The sequence below is a fragment of the Labrus mixtus genome, chromosome 7, assembly GCF_963584025.1.
Source record: "Labrus mixtus chromosome 7, fLabMix1.1, whole genome shotgun sequence".
NCBI classification, from domain to species: Eukaryota; Metazoa; Chordata; class Actinopteri; order Labriformes; family Labridae; genus Labrus; species Labrus mixtus.
Genome location: NC_083618.1, coordinates 1,565,001 through 1,583,195, shown reverse-complemented (window position 1 = coordinate 1,583,195; position 18,195 = coordinate 1,565,001). Strand labels below are relative to the sequence as shown.

Here is an 18,195-nt window from a genome sequence, read left to right as displayed (position 1 = left end):
GATTTAGACAGAAACTAAAGCTGGACCCTCATGTCAGCCCCCCACCCACCAACTAAACTACTAACCGGACATAACTGCCCTTTGAGGCGGGGCATTAGTGTGTGCAGTTGTGTGTGTATGGGTGTTTATGCATGTGTGTTTGTGTGTTTGTGTGGCATGGTTGGTCAGAGGAATGCGTTTGCTCACGCCTGGCTGAGCCGTCACAATGGACTGGCTCTTTCACACTGCAGGGAAATTCCACTCCGATACAGAGGGAAAGAAAAAGAAAAAGAGAGAAGGAGATGCTAAAGCTTAAAGTTTGCCATTGTCTGAGGAAATTGCTCTTTTCTTTTCAAAAGAAGCCAGTCTTTTCATTAGTATATTTAATATGTTTCTTTTTCTTTTTTCACTCTCGGAAAACTGGTAACTCTACTTGCCCCGCATTGGACAAACACACACACACCCTTCCCTGAAGCACTTAAACAAACACATGCACAAATCTCACCAAAATGTCAAGTGTAATTCTTTGGTGAGCTATTAAGCTTATTATAGTTGAACTTTTTTTTTAAGAACCTAAATGGATTTGGTTGAGTTAATCTTTGTTTTTGTGTCCGAGTGAAAATGAGAGTTTGTGTAGTTGTGTGTGCTGGTTGTGTGTGTGACTGCATGTGACTGTGGATAAGAGAAAGGGAGAGATCAGATGGACAGGAGGAAGGAAACTGCTCTGTTTGGTCAACACAGTCAGCGCTTTAGCAATGTTACGGCCACTTTAGAGCCCCTAAAGCACTATGTGTGTGTGTGTGAGGTTGTGTGTAGATGTGTGTTACAGTGTACTGAAGGAAAGAACGCCCATATACAAACATGTGCTCTAAAGGGCGAGCCAGTCAGCAGTCAACTTTTATCGTTTTAGAACCATGCTGACAAAATGAAGGGACTGTAGGAGGGGTTACATATAGAAACAAAAAAAATAGCAAAGTGATGATGCTGTTGTATCTGGCTAATCTCAAGTACACACACACATGCATATATACACCTCAAAACAGGGGGGCTTAGTGGCATATTTTACCTATTATCCAAATGACTACCTTCTACAAAACCACCAATCAGGTTTCCTTTTATCTTTTATAGGCTGATTAACTTAACAGGCTTCACATGCAGCATTGGGTCCAGGCCTCTCTCTGTGTGTGTGTAATCATTTATGACTGCGTGTACATGCATGTTTGTCAGGATGTGTCTGTCAGAGCGGCTGGTGTATGGTGTGTGTGTGTGTGTGTGTGTCTGTTCACGTGTGTACCTTGCTGCAGGGACTGCATGGTGGCAGTGGGCTGCATGGGGACCAGGCCTTGTCTCTGGAGGTTGAGGATGTGCTGCTGCTGGAGCTGCTGCATCTGGATCAGCTGCTGCTGGAAGGCCAACTGCTTACTCCCTAACTGCTTTTAGACACAGAGGACAAAGGGTAGATAGAGAGTAGAAAAGGTTAAATGACTTATGAATTCCATGTTGTATACACTCAGTTCTTTCAAAAGTTTCCTTTCTAAATCACCAAGAATACTGAACAAGTCAAGTAAAGAATCTACATTTACCCTGGAAAATTTCTGTTGTTTGAAAAAACAAGAAACAGAGGCCAATCCTTGAAGACCCTAAGTACACAGACAAGGAGGGAAGGGAATGAGGGAGGTTGAAGAGCGAGAGGTAAAGACTAATGGCGCATAGTGATAATGTCAGCATGTGTTACAGTGATAAATGTCCCCTCTCCTGCTCCCCCCAGTCTGGGGCGGCCCTGGCCTGTGCCGCGCTGTTTGAAGTCCCCTCTGACCACCGGTGGACTTTATCTCTAACAGATAACTAAGGGGAGAGGGAAAATAAATAAATACAACTTGAGGAACCGCTCATTGTGTGTTTGAGAGAGAGTGGCAGCCTGGAACTCTTTGAACAGAGAGTATCTCACAGGAAGGCCAGAGAGGTCACTTCCTTTCCGACTTGGTGCCTGGAGAGACGAAAGCGGGATGTGTTTGTGTGTGGGAGGGAGCTGTTGGGGATTTGTGAGGCGGTAGCACAACATTTGTTAATGTAAAATAAAAAAGAGGGACAACAACTTTTTAAATGCAGTGGGCATGCATTTTTATGCTCTTGCATAGGTCACAACCATGGCACTAGTATTGATAAGTAAAATTAAAATCCAAGGAAATTTACCTACAGTGGAAAATCACAGGGAATATGTTGCAAATATATGAAATAACTTAACATATAAGGAAATATTTAAATATAAGAAATACATCTATGATTTTCAAATGGTGAAAACAGTTCCAGGAACTAGCAAACCTCCCAGAAATTTAATCTACACTTCTGTAAAACTGCAAATAAAGCCTCCCAGTAGTTCAAGCGTAGGTCAGACTATCCAGTCGCCAATCACATGCAAACATAGCTACAGTCTAAGAACCAGCCCAGACACCGCCTAATCCTGCTTATTCCATCCACCACCGTCGTCTCCTCCCGCAACTTTCTTATAATCTAATTCCACAGTTTGTTGTAGAAGCACTATTATTGTAGCAAAAAGTATAATCGCCTAAGCTTTGTATTAGTCAAGGGGTGTTGTGGGCAAAATCTGTGTCATGCTTACATATTTCAGTTCTTTGAAGTACGCGGCCAATTTTTTTAATTTGTTGCAATAAATGGTTTATCATGATCACAAAGTCCTGACTGAAGCGTTCCCTCCCGTCCTGCTGTTTCTCTCTCCAGCCCTCCTGCCCCTCCTTTTCTACTTGTCTGTCCATTTTATTTCTTTCACTCCCCCCGCTGTCTCTCATTCCCTCCTGAGATATGGGTATGGTTCTTTAACACACACATCTCTCTTGTGTGTGTGTGTGTGTGTGTGTGTGTGTGTGTGTGTGTGCCTGTGTTCTGTTTACATTAGCTGTGGCTGAGTGGCCAAAGCTAGCGCAGTAACAGGCTGTCAATGTGATTTATGAGCACATCACACACTGTCTGAGCCTGCCAGTCACACAGATGCACACATACACAACCATGAGGACGGACACTCGCAGACCCGGCACACAGACGCACACATGCTGTAGATGCACACTCTCAGACGGACACACACACACACGTACACAATGCACACATCTCTCGTGATGGTCAGAGTCACTTCATTAAGCTGACTCCTGACCGGTCCCAAATGCACAGACTACACACACAAACACTGACTCAACATCCACATACATACACCCTCTTTCAATGCATCACTTCCACGCAGACAAGAGAGTGAAGAAGAATTGAAGAAAAGGGGGAAAGAAGTCAAAAAGTCACAGTCACTCAAGCGCAAGTAGAGATTCTTTTTTCTGGTTTTTATTCTCTTGCCTTCCTCCACTGTTTTCTCTTGGTCTTCCTGTTTCCTTGTTTTTTGGGTGTGTTCAAGGCAGGCTGGAAACTAAAGTTTGCTGAAGCACACCCTTATATTGCCTGTTTGATCATGAGAGACATAAGAGTCATTGAAAACTGTATTTTTTTCTAATTGATGGCTTGTGGAAAACAAAAAACAAAGACTGCTTGTAATGGCCTTAGTCATATCAGCTGTGTGAAGCTGTGTGTGTGTGTGTGTGTGTGTGTGTGTGTGTGTGTTTGTGCATTGGACCATCACACATCAAGCCTCTCCCTCTCTCTACATGTGTGTGTAGCTGTGTGACCAGTATTTGCACTTGTCTCGTTGTTACAGGACAACAAACCTGAAAACTGGGACAGCAGCGGAGAGAAGGGAGAAGGGGGGAAAGCGATTCAGACGCCCTCTCAACATGCGAGTCAACCACAACTGGTTTGCTTTGGTCACGGTCGAGTTGCTTGACCGCTGTCGGCGTGGAGTTTGTGTTTTTTTTTTTTTTTTGGGGGGGGGGGGGTGTCTACCCGCTGGGAGAGGGGGGGGGATATCTTGGATGTGCCTCCTCATGCGTTTATCAGAAAAAAGTCTCATGAGGCTCTCCTTCTAAAGCCTGTCTCCTGCATAGTCCTCTGTGTGTTCAGTTTATTTTTGTGAATGAGCGTTCATGTAACAAGAATGTCTCTATTACACACACACGTGCACAAACAGTCGTGACTACACACACACATATACAACCTCCTGTACACATACATTATGAAAGTAATCTTGTCTGATCAATTGAGATCCCCTTTGTTGTGCTACTATGTGATCCCAGTTGATCCTCTTTTATCCCACTATACCACAGCTGTGTATAAACCTGGTACAGCATGTGTGTTTGTGTGCATGCATATTCCAGTGTGTGTGTGTGTGTGTGTGTGTGTGAGAGAGAGAGAGAGAGAGAGAGAGAGAGAGAGATAGAAAGCAAGAGCAAGGGAGGATCCTAGTGCTACAAGGTTAATTGACAATTAAAAGAGTGGCAGACCCCTCCTACAGAGAGATTTCACCTCAGGCTTAGAGCTGAAGGCATGCAAATGAATTCTTTGGCGGGGTAGTGTATGGCTTAGCAAAGCGATATTTCACTGCCTCTGCAGAGCATGCTGGTAGAAGAATAAAAAGTCTATATTTACTATTCCCCTTCTTTTTTTAAAGGGGGTATTTAGGATGAGGATAAGTTCAAAGAAAAAGTTGAGGGAAAAGCAAACTAACATATGCATCCTTCATCCAATACATTAGATCCTTCATGTGATTATTTCCTTCGCCTGGCTCCCATGTCAACCGCCATCACTGCTTTTAAGGGCACTTGTGCACTTCAAAGTGTACTTGAGCTAAGTGAGTATGTATGAAGTTCACCTCTTTTGCCGCTTGCTTCCCAGCCTGCTGCTGCTGCTGCTGCTGCTGCTGTTGCTGTTGCTGCTGCTGCTGCTGCTGCTGCTGAGTCAGAAGCTGGAGATGCAACTGTTCCTGCTGCTTCTTGTAGTACTCCTGTAACTAGAGACAGACAGAGAGAGAGGGGGGTAGGGGGGGGGGGGGGGGGGGGGGGGTTGGTAGGTGGGAGGGTGAAGAAATGTGAGGCAAGTGAGTCACGGTACACTTTATATCAACCGTCAACGATTCCACACTCCCACAACAACTGGAATCTCAAGGAAATGCATTGTCTGTGTCTGTTAGTGAAGGCCGTGGTTTGTCTGTGAGCTATTGACAAACTGCACATAACAAGCAAACACGAACCTGAGAGGGACTTCTGAAGCATACTATGGAGCTTGATAGTGTTTAAAGTTGTGCTTCAAGGTGATTGTGTATGTCAAAGCGGTTCCCTGCTTGGATAATCGACAAAGAGTTCAAGTGCTGTATGGAAGATGTGATTGTGCACAATGAAGGCAGGTAGAAGGGTAACAACAGAGCAGGAATGCAACCGTGCACAATCATTGCCTTACACATTGTGAAGAAGGAGCCCACATTCTTTTAAGTTAAAGATTTCTGAGAGAAAAATGTATATGAGAAAAGACTAACTGTTAACTGACACAAGCTATTTATATACACCCACACACACACACACACACACACACACACACACACACACACCCACACACACACACACACACACACACACACACATACACACACTCACACACAAAATAAAAAACTAAGCACCTAACAGGACTATGTTTGCATGGGTGTGTGTGTGTGTGTGTGTGTGTGTGTTTGGAGTTCTTAAATAGGCCGTTTCTAGACCATGTGCAGATAAGAACACAGGCCCCAGGTTATTGGTTGTTATATAAAGGTTGTGCACCCATTGCCATGGCAACAGGTTGACGGACTAAGAGGAAAGTGACTGAAGTTTTTGACACACTCCGACATATTTGAAACTTTTAGAAGTATTTTTTTTTTCTGCGGCAATCATTTTCTTTGGACTGCAGCAGACTGCAATATAAACGAATTAATTTAACATTTCCAGACTGAAGTCTATTTAATAAACACACACACACACACACACCCATACTCACGTATATTAACACACACATACACACACACACAAACACAGTGTCCACTGACTGGTCACAGCTCGTCTGTTTGTTTGACTTACTAATCACTAATTTACTCAGGAAGCTCCATTAAGATCGTAATCTTACTGAGAGGCGGACAAGACTCACACAGTGTGTGTGTGTGTGTGTGTGTGTGTATGTGTGCGTGTTGGTGTGTGTGTGTGTGTGTATGTGTGTGTAATTCTCATAAGAAAAGCTTGTACATGTGTCTGTCTGTAGTTTGTCTTTGTTTCATGGTGCGTCAAATGTTCAAAGAGGCTTTTCAGTGGAGAATGACTTCACAGGGCAGCAGTTGTTTCAGTCTCTCATGTGTCTGACCCAGCAGTGAGCAAACTACACACTAACACACACTCCTGCCCATCCACATATAAAAACCTTTGTGCAAAGATCTAGCTAAGCTTTTTTACATTTCCAGTATTAATCTTGTTATAGCCACAACTTCAGTTTGCCTTATTACCAGTTCTTTCATACTCTGACGTTTCTTCTTGTCTTTAATGCATTTTTTAATGCACGACTCATTCCTTCTTGCTGCTCTTTCTTTTCCATCTGTCTTTCCTCTCTTTTATCGCTCCTTAGGCGGAGTTAATCTCTCTTTTCCGCGTCACTAGGCCTGATCGCCTCCTCATCACACAGACAAATGCGTATGCAAGCACACACATGCACACACACACTTGGCTGGAGAGTGGTGAGTTGAGGGAATAATTAAGTGATAATTAAGGTCTTTTTAATGATTTGATTCAGTGGCTCTGTGCATTAAGAGTATGTGTAAGTGAGGCACTCACCTCTCCAGCCTATTACCATGACCTTGACTTTAGTGAACACACCAAGAAAAGAGAGGCAGAGCAGCTGTAGCATTAGTAAAGGTTAGAGGAAACTTAAAGGTTAAAACACACTCATACACACACACACAAAACTTCACATGCAAATCCACAAATTTCTGCTAGTACAAACACACGACTGCTGTGTGGGCCGCAGTGGGATGTAAACCTTACTTACACACTTTTACACAACGCTGTATTGCCATGGGGATATGAAATTTAATGCTTCAGTGAGTGATATGTTGGTTGATTGTTCTATGTGTATGCATGTGTGTGTGTGTGTGTGTGTGTGTGTGTGTGTGTGTGTGTGTGTGTGTGTGTGTGAGAGAGAGAGAGAGAGAGAGAGAGAATTAGAGAGAGTGTGTGTGTCTGCAAAAGTGCCTGATTTGCAGATATAGACTAAGAGCAAGTCCATACTGTGGTTAATTAAGTGGGAGAGCAATGTTAAACTCAGTGATTTTAATAGTGTGAGTGAAATGTGTGTGTGTGTGTGTGTGTGTGCGTTATCAACCCCCTTTCTCTCCCCCCCGTCTCCTTTATCCTCGTTAAAGAAAAAAAGAGCCGGTGAAGAGGTTCTTAGCCATCTGCATGTCTGTTTCCAGAAAAGCCAGCACATTTCACATTTCCATTATGATACATGTTGTCAGATCTTCCCACTGCAATTTGCAGTCCCCTAAAGCTACCGCTCCTTATTAAATCTACACTCTGCTCCAGCCTCGCCAGCTTGTGTGTGTGTGTGTGTGTTTTCTAGAGATCCTGTGTGCCACAATTACCCTATCTCCACTCTGTTAATAGCACTCTTTACCGCCTTTACAAGGTTGAGCTTGTGTGTTTTGCGTGTGTAGGTAGGGGGGTCAGAGGTTGGTGTGGCTGAGTATTTGACAGATCTGTTGCAGATGAAGAGTGTTTATTGGTTTGTGTCGACATAGCAACTCCAATATCACCTGGCGGGCTGCAACACACACTCCTGAATCACTATGATTCACTGCCTGATGTTAAAAAGCCCACAAGTGTGTGTGTGTGTGTGTGTGTGTGTGTGTGTGTGTGTGTGTGAGTGTGTGTGTGTGTGTGTGTGTGTGTGTGTGTGTGTTTATGGGAGCACAGGAGCATGTACTTTCTCCTAGCAACAATGCTATGGAGGAGACACTCCAGATGACAATGTGTGTATAAGTGGATATATGGATGTGTGTGTGTGTCTTCAAAGATCTCAGAGTATTGAATAAGATACATCACGCCCAGTGTGTCAGCACCTATTAAAACAGACACATCCAAGCATGCCAGCCTGGGACGGGTTCCAACCAGAGTGAATGTGTGAATGTGTGTGTGTGCGCGTGCATGCATGCATGCGTGTGTGTGTGTGAGTGTGTGTGTTTTACCTGCTGTAGCATAAGAGCCTGCTGTTGCTGTAGCAGGGCCTGGAGCTGAGGGGGAGACAGAATCTGTTGCATTTGCTGAGGAGTGATCATCTGTGGACTCATCATGGCCATCGACACAGGAACCTACAATCAGAACACACAGAGTTATTTAGATTTTTCTCAATTAAATGCGTTCTTGAAAAAAAAAAAAGTAGGACATCAGAGAGTAAAGTTTTGTATGAAAAGGCACAGCCAGCACTTAAAACATGACTGTGCCTGCAACTGAACGCTGAACTCAAAACAAACAATGTGAATGGAGGCCCAACATTGTGCTGGTATGGACAGGTAAAGTGAGAGAGGTGTGTTGTCTGTGTTTCTTTGTTGTCAGTCACCACTTAGAAAAGCTGGCACCCTCAGACAAAGATAAACACACTGACACACCACTGTTGACACTTTCCTTCAAAAAGGTAAAAAAAAAAAAAAAAGGCAATTTCTGCGACAACAGGCAGATAAAAGGACAGATATGCAATCTCCTTATAAGATATAAAATCTTATCTGCTTCCATAAACACATGATTAGGATAGCGTCCGATTCTCTTTCCACACAGTCAAGCCTGGCTAAGAAGAAAGAAACAACAAAGTGGCTATCTGATAAGATGTCTATCTCATCAGATAGAGCTGCAGGCGGCCAAAGGCAGACAGACAGAGAGAGAGAGAGAGAGAGAGAGAGAGAGAGAGAGAGAGAGAGAGAGAGAGAGAGAGAGAAAGGATGTGATTCTCGCAGATGTGTTGTGCAAGCGTTCTGAATGCACATGTATTGTACACAGAGCTGGGCCGAGATGCTAATCTGATGACAAACATCACAAAACTGGAGACAAGCTAAACACATAAATCAGAAGCTGCACGTGCATGCACAAATAGAAGAAATATATTGAGAAATTAGACAGACACTGCTGCAGACAAAGTGCTTTTGTATTTATTAACTGAATTAAGCTTTGAGACAACAATGAGGGGGATAAAGAGACAGTGCCGATCAGACACAGACAGATATTTAGGGAGTGAGATTTCACTCTGTCACTGAACATCAATAACCCACACAGCCTTCTCAATACAATAATCCTCTCTGTTAGGAAGTGATGGCTGCTTTACAGAGATACATAAGGCTGAGTTGTCACATCTAAAACTGGCTGTTTATCTATATTCCATCCATGGCAAAAATATCAATCTCTCTCTTGGTCAAACTGTAGACTGGTTCTTACTTGTGCAAGCTGCATGTGTGAACATTTATCATTCTGACTTTATCCAGAGCTTCTCCTGCCGGTCCCTCAGAAGGATATACTCAGAGAGAACTTTCAGAGAATTCACATCGAGCGAGTGGGAGGAGATTGTGACGTTCATTCTGCTGCTATCGGTGTACGACCATAGTCTGTCTGCACGTGACCGGTACGATCTCCGTGCACATAATTAAACTGCCGCATTCTGTTTTCTGTTGTGTCCAATAGCTGACTCTGTTGTTTGGCCTGCCACTTCCACATCGTTGTTTTTACATAATGTCTTGCCTCAGGAGACCCCCCCCCCCCCCCCCGTCCAACAGCGATAGTCTCCTCCTGTGAGGTGTGTGAGGAAGCAGATCATGAGAATTTCAGGGTTAGTCCTGAAATGTGGGTTAGGGTTAGGGTTAGGGTTAGGGTTAGCTCTGTCTTTTATTCTCTGTGTGTCTCCCAGAGGCCCCCACACTCTACTTTTATCAAACCAGACATCCCTAACTGAACACACTACCAGGTATATGATTCAAGGATAGGGGGGTTGGAGAAAAGGCTGTGGAGGATGCTGGGTGGTAGAGAGTCTGAGATTTAGAAAAGTAGAAAAGGTGTTAGAAAGGATTAGCTGTAGTGCTAAAGTGTGTTTGAGCTGAAGAAGAAGAGAAGAAGAAAATAAGAAAAGAGTCAAAGCGGTAGTGAGGGGGGGGAGGAGGGTGTTGATGTGGCAGTTGGTTGAGGAACACGCTGAGGGGATGGGGGGGTGCCGGGGTGTAAGGTGGTTGTGGGGGTGGGTGATGGGTGCCGCTTGGCGTCATGCCAGTTTGCCCCCGCCGCCGGGCCTTGTCAGTCTAAGCTGCCAAATGAAAGGCTGTAATTAATTGCTCTTGTGCATCCTATTCTTCCTCCCTGACAACTCATACATTCTATTTTATACACACCGCCATTGACATTTCCCAGTCACTAGCTTAATAATTACTGGAGTTATAGCACCTTTCTGTGTGTTGGCTGACGCTCTGATGCCAGAAAGAAATGCGCGTCCATGTGAGCAAGCGCTGATATACTAAACAGTATGCGTGTGCGTGTGTTTAAGGCTGCATTTGTGTGTGTTGGTGTGTGGCAGGCTGAATGCTGAGTAGTTAAGGTTTGACGCCATTAATTGCCCCTATAATCTAATATCACAAAGCGTGGTGATTATGGGGCATGCGTTGCCACCGCCATACGACACCGCCAGCCTGAGAGCGCCGCCACAAAACAAAAGCCTCGCCATTAGAGATTTGACGGGCCAGGACAAAAGCGCCTCACAATGCGGAATTATATTTTCATTCGCCTTTGTCTCTCCCGGTGAATGATTTCTTCCCTTTCATTGGACTGTGAATAGGGAGAGTCTGAAAAGCCGGGCGATTTGAAGTCAGCCATTTATTAAATGCATTTAATTTTTTTTTTTTTCCGCTGTCGTCCCATTTTTTTTTTTTTTTTTTCCAGTGTTGCATGTTAATTTGAAATAGGGAGATGCGTGGTAGATTAGAGGGAGAGAGAGGTAAGGCTCCGGGGTGGGAGAGAGATGGAGTGGAGGGGCGAGCGAGGAGAACCAAGGATAGCATCCAAGAAAAGGAAAGAAGGAGGGAAGGAAAAAAGCAAATAATGATTAAAAAGAAAGATATATGTGAGGGGCTATAAAGAAGGAAAATGGAAGTTTAGCCAGCAGGTTTTGGGAATGAAATAGTGTGGTCTAAAGCGAAGACAGACACAAATGTGGGCACACAACCCCACAATCCTGTACATCCTGTGGGTGATTTATGAATTTAAAAGTTTAAACCGCTGATAATTCTATCATTTGAATTTTTTTATTTTTTTTAGATGTCACTAAACTCATTAATATGCAAGAATCAGTCATACATGCACACACAACACATGCACACACAGGCAGACACACAAACTGTCAAGGGGTCGTCGCCTGACAGAGGTCAACCCCTGTCTTGGAGAAAAGAGGGTGCAAGAGGAGTGAGGGAGGGGCGGGGGGGAGGCGAAAGAAAAGCGAGAGACAGCCTTGTCGTTTACAGAGAGTGGAGGAGTAATTAGAGGGGTTGTTTGAAGAGGGAGTTTAACTGATTAACAAAGAAAGAGAGGGAGCGAGGGAGCGCCCTAAAGATGGGAAGGAGAAAGGAGGAGAAAGGCAGGGAGTCCCAGAGGAGGGGAGAGAGAGAAAGACGGGGGGACATAGCTTGCATTTCAATGAGGCTCCATCACTTTCTCTCCTCTCCTCCCTTGATGACTTTTCATTCTAACGAGGAGGAAAGCCCCACTTTCCATTTCAGATGAAAACTCGGGGATGCTGGGAAGGAAAGCACGGCGATCTGATATTAAACCAGCATGCAGCTGGGGGAATTGGCCCAGCGCAGCTCTGCACCATGTTTATATTGAGACAAGCTGCATCTTCTTTAATCTGGGAGTGAACTTTAGATTTTTTCACCTTCACCTTACTTCTAGTAAAAAGTCTTCCACTACAATAATGCTCCCACATCACAGTGCCGTTAACCATCTCGTAGTGCAGATTCTATGCACATGAAATGAACACAATTTATTTAAGAGAGATGATCTCAAAAAAACTTCTTCCCATTAATTTTCGGGGGTTATTTTTTTGGCACAAGTTAAGAAAAACAGACAAACAATGTTGCTGCTTTAAAAGCAGCATCAACACTTCATAAGAAGATGAAGTTACTGCTACACTTATTCATCTCAGGCTGGCTCAATACGTGCTGCCAGTACCTGCATATGTGTGTGTGTGTGTGTGTGTGTGTGTGTGTGTGTGTGTTTATGTGCAGTATTTGTGTGTGTGTCAGCAGTGAGTGTGGAGAAGAAAGGAGCCTATAATCAGAATCTAAACTGGCTCTCAGTCTAAATGATGCGGGCCCTGCCTCCGGGTCTTTGGGGACACGCAGGAGAGAGGGATAATTGAAAAAATGACAGAGGAGAAAGTAGGAGGAAGAGAGAGAGGCTGACACAGACCACCTCCCCCCATCCTCCTCCTCCTCCCTATTCCCCTCTCCTGGTAGGAACAAACCCCAGCGCTGTTTATCCTTGTCACTGAGCATTACCACCTCAACCCTGGAAGGGACGTCTGCCTCTCTGTGTCCTGACCTGTCACACACACACACGCACGCACGCACACACATACACACACACGCACACACACACACACACACACACACACACACACACACACACACACACACACACACACACACACACACACACACACACACACACACACACACACACACACACACACACACACCACCACACACGCAGACAGTAACAAACACACACACACACACACACACACACACACACACACACACACACACCACCACACATGCACACAGTAACAAACACACACACACACACACACACACACCACCACACACGCACACAGTAACAAACACACACACACACACACACACACACACACCACCACACATGCACACAGTAACAAACACACACACACACACACACACACACCACCACACACGCACACAGTAACAAACACACACACACACACACACACACACACACACACACACACACACACCACCACACACGCACACAGTAACAAACACACACACGCTTCCAATAATTCATATAAAAACTAGCTTCTGACTTCTTTCCTACAAGACTTAAAATTTAGTAAAACTTGACATTTTTAAAATATGAATTGTAAAGTAGCACCAGATTTTACTTTTCCATGGGACAGCAAAACTTAAACAAAATAAGTGTGTGTGTGTGTGTGTGTGTGTGTGTGTGTGTGTGTGTGTGTGTGTGTGTGTGTGTGCGCGTGTGTGTGTGTGTGTGTGTGGGTGGGGGGGGGGGGGGGGGGGGGGGGGGTGCTGCGTTCTTTTGGTTGTTTATTCATCAGCTATCATCACTACCCTCTATCCGTCTCTTCAGTCAAACAGCCTGTCCATGTCATCATGCCAAGTAATGGTGAAGGGTGAGGAGGGGGGGGGGGGGGGGGGGGTTCAGAGCAAAGAGGATAAAAAAAAAGAGAGAATGAGGGGAGTGAAGGAGGAAAGCATTGGAATGAAAAAGAGAAATAGTAGGAGCACCCACTGTGCTGTGAGCGTTGTTTGGAGCTCAGGGCTCGGTCTCCGCTGGAAGTAAAAAGGGCCCCTTTGTGTGCAATGAGTACCCCTCCTCGAGCTAATCTGCAGCAGGGCAAGGGGCCACATTACTCGCGGGGCAACTGATGAGCGAAGCCAGGTGGGGTGGGTTGAAGACACAGGCACCTTAAAGCCTCAGACTTTTTGCTAAGTATGTTTTTCTGCATGACTCTGCGAACAATGTGTGTGTAAACAGAGTGAATGTTCCCACAATGCATAAGTGCTGACTTCAGCTTTTCAAATAGTTTTTTTCTATTAGTTGCACATAACTCTGCACAGAACAAAAACACAAGGTTAGAACATGTGTTCTTCTCTACTTGCCTTTGGAGTGTTTAATTAATGCTTAAGCTTATTTTCTCGTTCTAAAGTTACTGATACAAAGCATTGTCCTTGTCTTTTAAAGTTAAGAATTATTTTTTCTAAGAGGTTTAAGTGGATTTCATCCCAGAGATATAAAATATATTCACTCCAGTTAGTACATTTTATTGTACAGTTGTTAAGGTTAGCTGCTACTTAAGTTTATAATAATGCTGATGTCATGATTTTCCAATTAACCGTTTTGATTGCATTTAAAATCGTTTTAAGCCCTGACAGCGAGCCCACTGATGGATTTAGATCAACATTTATTTTATTCTGTATTAGTAAGAATAATAAAGTGTTAAAAAGGAAAGAAATACAAAACTATAATTAGGCAAAAATCAGCCACAGGGAAATTTGAAAGGAAACTTCAGATGTACTACCATTTAAAAGTTGCAAAACAATAACCATGTCTACAGCAAGCTGACAGGCACTAATAATGAAGATATACAGTACATTTAATGTCCTGCATAAGCATTTTAAATGTACCGTTGAGACGTGTGGGACTTGCAGATATTATTTATCTCAGTTGGGGATTAAACAGCACTTTGAAAACAAGGCCTTTTGTCTTTTACGGTTCGCTCGTTTCATTGTAAATAAATGACTTGCCAATAGTTGCAATGTGAGTGATTTTCAGTATGCACAGCTGGATGTTAACTGGAATGTTAAAGGAATAATCATTTCATTATCCGTGTAAGCAGCTGGGAGCAATAGTTTCTATTATGGGAAAAAGGCCCAAAACCAATGATTACTGAAAAGCTGAGAAGATGAGATTAAACAGGAGGATTGATGAATGTGTGTATCAACTGACAAAAGGATGAAATGGAAGAGGTGAAATGGACAGTCACTAGGACAGTAGCCAGACTTGAGCCCATAGAAAAAGCCCTTAACCGGCCAGTCAATGAGCTGGGACTTTTCTACACTCACATAGGAACACATACATGCACATACTCATACACACAAACACACACATACACAATGCATTTGGAAGCACATAGTACTCAGCTCTCCCTGACAGAGGCCAGACAAATGAAGAAAAAAAAAAGACTTGAGAGAGGACAGACCAGTAAGTTCAAGTGGAAAATCCTCCTCCTCTCCTCCTTCTCTCCCCTCCCTTCTACTCCCCTCATCCACCCCCTCCCTCCATCTAACGCCCCAGTGCTTCAGAATAAAAATGACAACACGTTTTTAGAAACACACAGACACACACAGACACAGACACACACACACACACACACACACACACACACACACACACACACACACACACACACACACACACACACACACACACACACAGGGCATTTCATTGGGAAGTGTAGGAGGCCGTTATCGACCATATTTCATTACTGATTTCACTCATGTTTCAAATCACAAAATAAGAGTTTCACACTCCAGCGGGCAGACCCCCGAAACCTCTCCTCTCCATCTCCCCCTCTGTCTGTCCAGCCCTCTGCCCGAAGCCAGACCCTTTCCACTGGCTGCTCAACCCTCTCCCATACGCCCTTCACAAACTGTCAGGACCTCAAACACACACAGGCCCAATTCCCCCAACATCAAATAAGAGAAACTGCCAACTAAGCACTTTCATTGAGTGGACAAAAGGAGTGCTTTGGGAAAAACACTTTGAAAGGAAATAAAAGAGAACTGGATAGAGAAGGAGCTGCTTCAGTACCTCGGGGGGGGGGGGGGGGGGACACTCATCTTTCTACATACTTTTGTTGATTAGTTAAAAGACTTTGAACCCTACCTCTGAATCTTTATGCTCAGTAGGTTTTCATAAATCTGTAGTTGTTTAAATGTGGCAGCTGGGAGAGGACAGAAAACAATCCAGCAACATCTAGAAAATATTTCATCTGTAATATTGATGAAACGTATTCTTAATGGAGAGAAAAATCTCTGTATAAGACTGACATGACTCAGTTTCTTCTCTACTGCAGTGCTGCTTCCAGCCCTCTCCAGAGAGCACAGAGCCAAGCTAATTAACATATCTCTAATGAGTCTTTTCATTTTTTTCCTAATTAAACGAGCTCCTCAATAATACATGAAAACGGGACACCGTGCTATTCAATTACATACGTATGGGCCACAGCCAAGCACGTGCGTTAATCTGTTATGTGTGCATGCCAAGTGGCAGCGTGTTAAGTGTGCCAGGCGTGCGTCTGCCAAGTGGGCGTACATGTGTTCGCCCGTGCCCACCCTGTGTGTAAGCGCATGCCAAGTGTGGCCATTGTAGAGAACGTGTGGTGGGTCATGGAAGCATGCTGGGTAATCCGCCGCTCGCCGCTCTGTCTGCCAACTGTGTGCCAATTGATTCACTTGGTCGCATGCATGCCACTACCAATTAAGCTAAATGTGGCCAATTAATGTCCAATACCTTCCACAAACACACACATAGTGACAAATTCTCCATATACCACAAAATGTTAGGATGTCTCCCGAGTGCAGTTTCAGTTTTATAGGTTGCTTGCGTAAGGACACTTGAGAGTTTTCACTATATATCTTGAAGTCAGTACAGGGTTCAACGACTTTGAAAACGTAGTTTCTGTTTCAAAAAGATTCAGTGTCAGACAGCAGAAAACTTTTAATTGAATGCATTCCATTTCAAATTGAAAAAGTTGTCTTATTGTGTCCACAGTACTTCTGCTCCATCATCAGTGATGTTTCAAATATGATTATTGGCATTGCTAATATAAGTTTTTATTTAGTGTCTGTCTGTTCGTCTGTCTGTCTATCCTTTTGTTGGTCTCTAATGTTAGGATGTTTGCAGTTGACCTATTGCTGTCAAAGCAGTCGATTAAGTGTACTACATTTTCCTTTCTAGTTTCACTCTGATTCACTATTTGTCATCTTGACTTGTCTACTGTGAAAGAAGTCATTAAAGGAGCAAGTTAGCTCACTTCCTTGAAAAGGACATTTTGGGGTGGAACACAGACAGAAGAACCAGTTTAGAATGTATATCTAACATAGGTTGTAGTTATCGATGGACTGAGTGATGTCGTCTGTTACTGCAGGTGGCTTTGGAGTCCCATCAATAGCGGGTCACCCATGCTGTCTCAACCTAACTTTCAGTAAACCTAACGACAGAGCTGTTACACTATGGCCCCCTGTCAATCAGGTCTGCTATGCATATTATTGTGAATAACACTTCATCCTTCATAAAAATGAATACGTATGAGTTATCAAAAGATTCTACATTTTTCAACACCGGAGGTTTGTTGCTTCAATCTGTCACACTGATTGCTGTTTTTCTTTTTTTAAGCAACTGCAGCTCCAATTTTTTTGAACACAATTTTTCCTGCAATTGCCCATCTAGAGACTTGAGCTTTTGTTGAGTTTCTCATGACTATGACACTTGACGTTGGCTAACACACACACACACACACACACACACACACACACACACACACACACACACACACACACACACACACACACACACACACATACATACACATTGAATTGATACTATCTCACACAGCCAGCCAAACACAGAGACCATCTCTGAACAACCAATCAAAACTCTGATATAATCTCCGAGTTTCTTTCGCTCTCCACTCAGATCCTCCCCTCTATTATAAAGAAAGAAAAGAAGAGAAATATGATGGGGAATGGGTGGAGGAGCACAAGAGAGGGGGCAGGAGGGGCTGGGGGGGGGGGGGGGGGGGGGGGGCTTGTCAGTGCAGACCAAGGCTTTTCCAGAGAAGTCAAGACACGAATAGAAAGTCCTCCCGCTCTCCCTGCCTGCCTCTGTCATCCTCCCTCAGAGAGAAGGGAAAAATCTAATTATCGAGCTCCTAAAGATCTCATTATTGGCACGGGCTCATTTGCATGTGAGAGAAGAACAGCAGGAGCCAACCTGACGACGGCCATTTTGTGCCTAATGTGAGCCATAATGTCACCGTACAGTTGCTTAGTGCCACCTTTGGAAGTGACCAGATTAAATGTCTGGCTTCACCTCACTCCAATGCTCACTCACCCGCTATGTGGCCGACGCATGATTGCATCAATTAAAGCTGAGTGCAGGTGCTGAGATTAAAAAAAAAAAAAAAAAAGATCATGAAGCTGGGAATTGCAGCAATTAAGAGATTTCTATGTGTGTACCTCATTGTTGTCAGGTTTGTTTTGAGGTCTTGTAAACAAGTTCTGGGCTGCTTCTCCACACAAGTACACAAATAGTTCTTTGTTACTGTCTGTCTCTGGCTGTGAGCTACAAGTTCACACACATACACACACACACACAAATGTAAATCCAGGGTATGTGGGGCCATGCGAGTTGACAGCTCAGACAACAGAGATGTAGCGTGGATGCC

The 18,195-nt window shown here is 44.0% G+C and overlaps 1 protein-coding gene across 3 annotated transcripts in view; it reads right to left on the bottom strand.

Annotated features, from left to right (window-relative positions):
- The window catches only part of foxp4 (forkhead box P4), a 93,972-nt gene that overhangs the window by 24,670 nt on the left and 51,107 nt on the right, over positions 1-18,195 (bottom strand). Inside the window, exons 4-6 of one of the 3 annotated variants that reach the window (XM_061041995.1) lie at positions 8,129-8,251; positions 4,742-4,873; positions 1,274-1,412 (exon numbers count right to left, since the gene is read on the bottom strand). In XM_061041995.1, the coding sequence (XP_060897978.1) occupies positions 1,274-1,412; positions 4,742-4,873; positions 8,129-8,251 (394 nt within the window). Of the gene's footprint in view, positions 1-1,273; positions 1,413-4,741; positions 4,880-8,128; positions 8,252-18,195 lie in introns of all 3 variants that reach the window. The other 2 variants (XM_061041993.1, XM_061041994.1) reach the window with 2 other exon arrangements.